Source organism: Dryobates pubescens, chromosome 21, assembly GCF_014839835.1.
Source record: "Dryobates pubescens isolate bDryPub1 chromosome 21, bDryPub1.pri, whole genome shotgun sequence".
NCBI lineage: Eukaryota > Metazoa > Chordata > Aves > Piciformes > Picidae > Dryobates > Dryobates pubescens.
Window position 1 is genome coordinate 13984622 of NC_071632.1, and position 9812 is coordinate 13994433.

The 9812-nt window shown below is 48.3% G+C and overlaps 1 protein-coding gene across 1 annotated transcript; it reads right to left on the reverse strand.

Annotated features, from left to right (window-relative positions):
- Positions 1 to 7489: 7489 nt before the first annotated feature.
- Positions 7490 to 9501, reverse strand: HTR5A (5-hydroxytryptamine receptor 5A). The gene is made up of 2 exons (XM_009898631.2): positions 8764 to 9501; positions 7490 to 7822 (listed from the first exon to the last, which is right to left on the reverse strand). Exons 1-2 carry the CDS (start codon positions 9499 to 9501, stop codon positions 7490 to 7492), a joined length of 1071 nt encoding a protein of 356 aa, XP_009896933.2.
- Positions 9502 to 9812: the final 311 nt, after the last annotated feature.

Sequence of the window (9812 nt, forward strand, 5' to 3'; positions counted from 1 at the left end):
AGGATCATCCCTACTGTATGGGTTTGAGTGCCTCGAGACCAGTGCAAACATGCACTTCCAGAGGCACACTGGTGCCAGCTATTTATTATCTCATTTGATCTGAGGCTCATTCAGTCTATGAAGTGATTGTTTTCACTACAAGTCCTTGAGTGGAGGAGCAACCCTGATTTCTATGAGCACCACCTTCTCAGCACACAGGTTCCACCACATCATCAAACATGTCCTCTCGGGGAAGTGGGGTGGGAGATGCTGCTCAGCTGGGGACTGCCAGCTGGAGGGATGAGGACCAGGAGGATGTCCAAAACAGCTGCTCCATACCCAAATGAATTGTCCAGTGTAACCTGAAGGCCAGGCCACCTGGTGTAGTGGCCAGTCTGTGTGGCCAGAGGTGTTGCCTTGCACCCAAGGCTCGGGAAGCAAAGGCACAGCCTTGTGTAGGACAGTCAGACACTGATGATTCAGGAATCACCCAGGGATTGCAGTGTGCACACAGCAGGTGGGTGCATGCTGTCTTGGAGTCCTGTGAACAAAAGTGGTGGAGAAGCTGATCACAGGAGCAGCAGTAGATTTGCTGTCAAATAGGTTTCATTTAAAAGTTATGTGCTACATTCTGCATGCAAAGTCTGGCCACTTCTGGGGCTCCAGGAGAGATTTAAAGGATTTATGCTAGTTGAGTCCTCTCCAGGTGTCTTAAATGCTCATTTTAGTAAGAAACAGCTCTGACACTCATTTTGGTTGGCAACTATTAAAGTTCATAAAGTAGCCCTAGGGTCTTGGTCAGGGTAATGTGCTCTGAAGGCCCTGGTAAGACTGAGGTTTGTGCTGCACAGCTGTGGGAAGCAGAGAAGCGTGGCTGAGAGCAGCAGCATCTCACCTCAGCACCTACCCACTTCCTTTTTGAAAGCCTCAGAAAAGCTTGGTTCCTTACTACTGTGGGCTGGCAGTTTTTTCTGTTCAATTCCAGATATCAAGTAACTCCTTGTGCCACTAAATATACTTGCACTTTGCATCTGCGGTACTTCTCCTGTCTGTTCAATATTCCCCCTGACGCTGTGATGTGTGGCTGGAAGGTCCAAGATGCACGGCAGGGGCATCCTGCCATAATGCACCTGCAAACTTTGGCACCAGGCGAGCAGCTGAGGGCAGAAAAAACCATCACAGACCTGCAACTCCCAGGCAGTTGTGCAAGAGGCTCCATATGCTCTGGTGTCCACTAAAAGAGCCAAGTTTGGCACTGGATCAAAATTATTTTCCCCCTTCCTTGGAAGCAGGTCTCCATTGAAACTGCAAAACTCTGTGACCCTGAGCTCTGATTTTGCCTTATAAAGTCTGCCTGGCAGGAGCACATGAAGCTGCGGGGCAGGATACATGGCTGTTAGCTGATTGAGAAGGGGATTGCAAGGTGATCACATTAATTTTCACCACCATCTATGTGCCACAGGCTCTTCTGAGCTGGAAATAGTCCTGTTTGGTCCAGTTGTGCCAGGCCAGGGAGAAGTTACAGAGGCAGCATCCTGACCAGTGTGTGAACAGCTTCCTGATTTCCCATGCAGCATGACAGAAGAGCAGTAGGAAGGTGGGACACGTGATGGACCGTAGCAAAATGAGCCAGACCAGGCATGGTTTAACCTTTGGGACTGCCCAGCCAGGTGTCTTTTGAACAGCCAGGTTATTCAAACATTGAACCATGGTAACTCAGGCAGGAGGAAGCAGATCTTTGGATGTTGTGGGACCTCAGCTGTTGATTTGACACCTTGAACAGAGAGACAAGGGGGGTTTCCTGACAATTAAAGGTGATAATTTTGAAAGGTTACCCTCCTCTGTACCAGCAGCCACGGTGGGACCTCTGCATAACCACGATGCAGTGATGGAAAGGGACAAGAACTGACATCAGGTTGCATGAGGAATGAATCATGTAGCATTTCACACCAATGCCTGAACAAACTCAGGGACCTGGCCAGCAGCAGGTAGTTCAGAAGGGTACATATTTCCACCCTCTGCAAGTAGCAGCAGGAAGGGGATTGAGCTGGGCAGGGTGGATGCCTAAGCTGTGCAGAAAATGTGTCCTCTCCCAGAGAGGCAGTGAGGGCTGGGGAAAATTTTCCCTGCAATTAGGGCTGAAATGGGTTGGGGAAGGTTTTTCTGCTCTGTTTTGTTTCCATGGCAGGGGCAGCCTGGACAGGTTTGGTGTCAGCAGATGCAGGGAGGGCAGGTAGGATTAGGAACTGGTTTGCCAGGAAATGCACCAGCAGAAATCTGAAGTGATGGTATATGGCCTGTCAGAGAACAGTAGTGGGTGAGTGGGACCAACCCCTCGAGCTGCACTCAGCCCTACTTGGTCCTATCCACCATGCAGGTAGCTGCAAACTAAATGGGGGTTGGCATTACAGAAGCCAACCTCTGAAACTGATAGTTAGGCAGGAACAACAGCAGTGCACTGGGAGATCCAGAGAAAAGGCCCATCTGTCTTGCTTTTTGGGGTGATTAAGGAAAGGATTTGACTTGGCCGGCATGGAAAATAACCATAGATGAGAGAACTGCAGTGCTGAGGCTGACTGCCTGGCATCAGAGTGGAGAGGGAACAGCAAAAATGCAATGAACTGAAATCATAGCCTCCCCTCCAGTGACCAGAATAAAATCCATAGCTGGACACAGCCTCTGCACATGTAAGAAGCCTACTTGTCCACAGAATACAGAACAGTTCCCTGTGTTCAGGCCCTGATGCATCCTCCTCACCTGCAACAAGGGTCCCGTCCTGCTGCTTCTGGGTTCATGACTTTCCCTCATGCTGCACTAAAATGCCCCCAGCCTATCTGCATCTTTCTCTCTACAGGTGACTTCACTTTCTGTATTTACACCTTTTTCAGTCCATGGGTCATTAGCCATTATTGAACAGTTTGAACCTCATATTGGTTTCTTCTTCACTTTTTCATGGAAATGCTGAATGTTGTCAAGTCAGATCTGTTACTGAGGAGTGAATGCTTCATGGTGCCATCAGCAATGAGCCATGCACTGCAATCAAAGAAAGACATCAATGTGGTTGATTTTAATTATATTTACTTCCTGTAATTTTTTTATTCATTGAGTCCTTTATCAGCTGTTCCACATTTTTGCCAAGGATCAATTTCAAGCTGTAAATCAGTAACAGCATTAGCCTTATAAATACTTGGATTTCTCAATTTGCCCTTTTAAAATGCTGGCACAAATTCGGCTCCCTTCCAGTCTTCTCCAGCTTCTTCAGCCCTTCAGTGTTACTGAATGAAATGGTGATTTAAAGAGCTCTTTGGCCACCTCTTAAATTCCATGAGTATGCTGGCAGTTTTGCGATGTTCAGCCAAGGTGGTATCAGTGCAGTGTGTTCAGCAGTGGGGATGCAAGATTTTGCCACAGATATTTCCCCCACTGTTCCAACAGGGAGCATTAATGATGCCCCTGCTACGGACACTGCAACTTCACTGGTGTTCCAGTTTGCTGCTGTACCAATGCCTGTAAAATAAAGGATCCAAGAGTAAAATGGCAACAAGTCCCTCGTGAACAAAGCAGCTCAACTCACGACATTACAAAAATCACTTTAACACACTGTCTGTTGTATCTCACCACAGCAATCACTGGAACGAAGTCATTAATTATCTTTGCCATGTGAAGTGTCTTTAATTGCCTGCAACTTTACTTCCAGGAAACTCCCACTTTCAGCTGCTGCTGCCAGCTTAAAGGCCACGTCTCCCAGTGGCAGTTTGTAGGAAAAGCCCAAGAAAATTAACAGGAGGTGAGGTCGTGCGTGGCCCACCTGTGGCTGTGCAGGGTCAGTATGCGTCCTGGAGCCACCACCCTGACCTGCCTGCATTGAGAAGAAAGGTCAGCAGCATGGGGGTGGAGGAGGAAGGTGGCCAGCCAACCTGTCATGTAATCCAAGGGCTTTCTTTCGTGACCTTTTCCTCTCCCTAAAAAAACTAATAGAAATACAGTAGCAGACTGCCTAGGGAGCTGCTGCTCCTTGAACTTGGACAATGTGCATTCAGGACTGCGAGGAGACATCCAGCAGTATGCATTCAGTATGCACTGTAGCTGCCCTAGCTATCAAGCTCTCATACAGATGTTCATTGAACTGCCAGAGCATTGGGAGGAAAACAAATTAATTTTAAGTGGAAGAAGGTTAGTTAAATCTTTTCTGGAAGTATTATACAGCCATTAAATTGTATAGGAGACTCAATAATAATGGGTAATGATGTCCTTCCGGGGAATTAAATAGAAGCCCAATTTACAGTGCTGCTTGGCATTCAAAGCAGAGGGTTCCACCTTCCTGGTAGAGGATAAACATTTACTAATCAGTCCTCACAAAGCCTCAGTGAGGCAGATCTCTTCACACCACTGATTCTGTTTAATAAATGGAAACAAGGAGGTACAACATACAGCCTTTGAAGCTAGGGGTTGTGCACGTCTTCAAACACGATTTGGGTCTCTGGGAGCCCACTCAGCATCTGTGTTTGAATATTGAGAGGATTTGTAAAAAGCCTCCATGCCAGGATGAGAAAGCAAGGTTTCTTTGTGCCCCTTCACTGGTTCTGGACCATCATGGCATGTTTTGATATGATTCTTCAGCACAATCTCCAGAATATTGATAGTTTTCCTACACGATCACGTTACATTGCAGGAATGATATTTAGGTAAGTCCATGGGCTTGCGTCTCAGGTAAGAGCAGCAGGAATTAGCCCATCCCATAGCTGCTAATTAAGTCAGGATTTAAAGGAACAAAACTTATGACCAAGTGAAAGTTGTTATTTGCAGAAGATCAATATGGATTGGATGGGACGTGGGTTGTCAGATAGATGAGGATGTAATTAACAACCCATGACCACAGACAAATTAGAATTTGGTGCCATTTTAAGGTTCTTTCCTGTCTCCCTGTCATGAATAAACACAGGATATAATGGAAAGGAGCTTCACCCCAGCCCTGAGCTGCAGCAAAAGGAGGGGCTTTTCCCATGGATTTCAGTTTAATTTTTGTCTGCTTACCCAGGATCCTGATTTGATTTTGCAGCTGGTTCCTGTGCAAGGATCCCACAGAACACAGATAGGGAATCTGCAGTGCTCATCAAAGTGCAAATAAAACCAGTGATGGACACAGCCAGGACTGAAACGGGCTTGTGTAGACATGACATTATGTGTTCAAATGATGGAGGAAAGCCCAACTTCCTGATTAATCTGTGCTTCAGTGATTAAAGTGTTGCCATGGCTGTCTAAGAAGTAGTATTCTCCTTCCAGGCACTATCAGGCTTAGCTGGAGCTCTGGGGAGGCTAAAGAAGCAGTTTCCCCAACTAATTTTTAGCTGAACAACCTTCAACACAACAAAAGTAGTAAGTTCCCCAAAACAACAATTCTGTGTTGGTGACTGACTGTCCAGACAAAGCAATGCAACCTTTATACCCTCAGTAAAAAGAACGTTTATACCCTCAGTAAAAAAACCAGTAGCTCAAAAGTTTATTACTATTTTCATTATGCCACAGATGTCACTAATAAGACTTTAAAATATGTAACACAGAAAGAGTGCTCTTCACTATCTGCACAGAGATTAATCCCTGGTTAGTTCAGACACTCTTTCAGGGGAGTTAGGAGATTGCTCCCATCCCACCCATCTTCTCCTTGAATTATATAACATCAAAACAAGACCAGGCATGCTGGATAACGTTTGGATTTGCTTCAAGTCACCCAAAATGTGTCCACTGCCTTCAATGAAGGCAGGATTTCACCTAATACTTCTAGCAGACTCTTATAAAATAGTGTTGAAAAGCATCTCAAGGGCCACCCTGTCTCTTCTTTTGCTGCAAGGCAGGATCAGCTACAGCTCTGCCAGTCCTGATGTATGTTTGTCTAACTGGTCCTGAATGAACTGGAATATTTGATAGCACCTTGAGCTCTGCTTCCATTTTCACCTGTCCTGAGATACAAAAAGGGGAAAGAAAGGATTTTTGACTGGTTTAAAGGACCAGTGTCAATTTCAACATCTGATGTCTCACAATCTCCTAATGATGGGAACTAATCCTACTCACCCCCCCAGGGAGCTTTCCCCTGATTCTTCCCTTTTGCTTCTTCTTTTTGAGATACCTGAAGTGAAATTGTGTTGCTCTAATTCCCACCTTGTCTTTTTCTCCACCATTTGAGTTCTGGTCTGGTTGCAGTGGCTGCCCCATAAAAAGCAATAGTTAAAACTAATGTTTTGGGGGTTTCTCACCTGAAGGCCTGTCAGCCTTCCAGCATGGAGTCATGAAGTGGCATGATTTTAATTCTAGGACTAAAATGCCAACTACTATAACTAGGTTGGCAACATGGAAAGGCAGAGAGACAGCAGAACTATTATGACCAGGCAGGACCAATACCTTAGAGGGAAGGAAGAGCAGTGGGCAAAAGAAGAAATATTTGTCTGGTCCTCACTGCAAAGCACCTCTATGGTTTGGTTATGCTTCCAGAATGAAACATCACCGTTCATTAAAGGCCCTTTGCATACAGTCCAATACTCACAGAAGCAAAGTGGGGTCCTTGCTTCAGTTTCAAGAAGACCTGAACTGCACTCAGAAACAGTAAAATACTGCTCCTCATTGACAGGCAATTTGAAATACACTCCTTGCATCTCCTGCAGCTCCAGGAAACCTATCCCATGGCTCCTCAAAATACATTCGTGGTTTAGAATGGGAAACATAGGCACAAGGTTAACATTTACAGCTGATGTTTCTGAAAGTAAAGATCTGAGGCAGATGCTTACATGTAGCAGTCAGAGACCAAGAGGTGGATTTCCCATGCATCCTCTCCCACCCAGGGTACCCCATGCATTAAGCTTTCACAAGTATTACTTTAGAAAAATCACTGCACAGCATCCAATAGCAAATATACAATTCATTGTTGCCAAAGTATGTGAGAAAAGGCTTTGTACTTGGAGTCTGCTCTTAGCCCTTACTGAGCATTTTATTCCCCAAACGCAAACACTGAACAAACTCTACTGGTAAAAGAGAAGATAAATGGCCTTTTCAGTCAGGCCATAAAATAGCCAACTTCATATATAGTCACAAAACCTCCTGACATTAAAGGGTCTCAGCTTTGCACAGGGACAAAGCTGATCAGTTCTGCGAGATACTAGCAGTGGCCAAAACAGAGTTCAGCTGTGACTCTTTGCTAGAAGTCTCCTCTGCACCATTACTGCTATCAAACACAACGTCACTAGAAAGGCAGGAGGAAAGCAGAGGGGCACTGGAAGAGGAATGCTGTGCTGCTGGCCAGAGGAACCTGTACATGCTACTTGCAGTAAAAATAGCAAGTGACTTAGAGGCTGGGATGGTGAGTCTGTGAAGGAACCAGAACTGCTGCTGGGACATGCAGCCCATGGGAACACGTTTAGCATCACCTTGGTATCTGTGGCTTCCAGCTTCCTCAAGAATTTGGTAGGATTCACTGAGAGTTGAAATCAGCTTCCTGGGACAGCAGGAAAGCTTGTTCTGCTCAGTGCTGTCTAAAGAATAGGTTCCTGAAGGCATTGTTATAGTTTTTGTTGAAGGCAGTGTAGATGAGTGGATTAAAAAAGGAATTTGAGTAGCCTAGCCATAGAAAAATACTCTTCCAAATGGGTGGGATGTCACACGAGCAGAGGGGATTGATGAGCTCCGTAATGAAGAAGGGGATCCAGCAGAGGACGAAGACCCCGATAAGGATGCCCACCATGAGGGCAGCCTTCTTTTCCTTCTGCTCTCTCCATGTGTCTCCGTCCGTCTGGAATGTAACAGTGGCATGACGGACAGTGAAGACCATCTGTGGCTGCTGGGCAGCTTCTTTTACCTGCCAAACACAAACACAAGTTGCACCATATGTGCTTTATTCAACTGATCCCACATGGCAGGTACACAACCAATCTACACAAGTGATGGGCAGAGCTCACAGGGAAATGCCCACTGTCTACATCACACTCTAATGAAGAGCAGAGTGGTTGCATGACCCTCTTCTGGATAGCAGAGACTATTTTTAAGTAAGGCTCAAGAGAGCAGTGATATATGGGCACATGGAATTGCTCACACAACATCAGAATAGGATTATTTCCCCATTTACAATCAGATCAGGAGAACAGGCACACACCCACATGCCATGCACAGTAGTCTCCTTGGTTCCTCTGAACTCATTGAGTTTAAGAGTCCTTCTTAGCAGGAGAGGGAGGAAAATAAGCATACATTTCCTTCCTCCCCTCAAGAAGTCTTTACAGTGCACAGTCACCATGCCTGGCGTGAACTGACACGATACAGTTAGGAAGGATTTACAAGGATGTTCTGCACCTGTGTCTTCCGTGTGGGTAAATTCACAGCCAAAGCCACAGTTGCTGGCCAGGTTATCATCCCCAGTGGAGATGGGATCCCATCCACTCACACCCCCACACACCTCCCCACCAGCGGAACGGTGACCCCTTACTCATGCTCGCGATCACTGATTCAGCATTCCATGGGGGGATGCCTGTGAGTCACCGCACACCCACGTGGAGCCCAGGCTCACCAGCTGGCCCAAAGTTGCTTTAGCTATACCTTGTGCGCTCTCAGCTGGGAACACAGGAGTCAAAAGACTGGACTTGAAAGCTTTGAAGTCAACCTTCCCTCGAAAGCCTCCAGGATTCACAGGGATTTGGTGGGCTGCTGTTTGCTTGCGCACTTTAGCTCTAAGTTTCCCCTACTGCTGCAAGGGCTTGGCCACTTCAAGCAGCTGACTAGAGTTAAAACACAACTGAAATGACCTACCTCCAGGGCTTCTGGTGCAATGGGGGTGATGGAGTTGCTCTTCCGAGACCCAATGCGAAACTTGGCAGCCTTGTAGATCTTCCAGTACACAAAGAGCACCACACAGAGGGGTAGGTAGAAGGCGCCAAAGGTGGAGAAGATGGTGTAGGAAGGCTCCTGGCTGACTTGGCACTCCTCACTGTTCTCTGAATAAGTTTCTCCCCAGCCAAAGAGCAGCGGCGCCAAGGAGATGAAGGCAGAGAGTGCCCAGGTGAGTGCAATCATGATGTTGGAGATGCGGCGCCGGGTGCGGAGCGTGTACTCCAGGTGGCGGGTGATGGACCAGTAGCGGTCAAGGGCAATGGCTGTGACATTCCAGATGCTGGCAGTGCAGCACAGCACATCAAAGCAGATCCACACCTGGCAGAGCAACCGGCCCAGGCGCCACCGACGCCCTGATAACTCATGCACCAGGCTGAGGGGCATGACTAGGGCTGCTACCATCACATCAGAGATGGCCATGGAGGCCACCAGATTATGGGGCACCCGGTGGAAAGTGCGAACCCGAAGGATGGTGGCCAGGACCAGCCCGTTCCAGAGAAACGTGGCCACCACCAGCATGGCCAACAGGGTGAGGATAAGGACGCTGAAGACAGAGAGATGCACCCGGCTGCCGTCCGGGCCGCTGGAGGACCCGCTCCGGTTGCCGGCATCTGGCGTCGTCTCGGCGAAGCAGGTGATGTTGAGCAGGCGCTCCATGCCGGGGGCTCCGGGGCAGCCGCGCTGTGCGGGTCGAGGCAGCTGGCGGTGCCGGGCGCTGCGCAGTCCCCGCGCCGGGGCGAGGAAGGGACGGGGGGCGGCGCCGCCCTACCGCGGGCGCGGAAGATCCCCGGACGCCCCGAGCTGTGCGCTGGCCGCCGCCGGGGTCTTCATCCCCGGGAGGAAGCAGAGTCCTGCGTCAGCCGCCTCCTGTCGGCAGCCCCCGGCCCGCCCCGGCGCTTCAGCCCAGGCGGCAGGAGGCGGCGGCTCCGCGGGCGCGGCGGGGTGCACGGCTGCGGGGCGGCGCGGAG

What these genes read in the sequence shown, in the direction of transcription:
- HTR5A (XM_009898631.2), bottom strand. Translation starts at nt 9,501, where the DNA reads ATGGAGCGCCTGCTCAACATCACCTGCTTCGCCGAGACGACGCCAGAT. An exon ending in TTGCACCAGAAGCCCTGGAG is followed by an intron (nt 7,823 to 8,763) that starts GTAGGTCATTTC and finishes TGTGTTTGGCAG; the next exon opens with GTAAAAGAAGCTGCCCAGCA.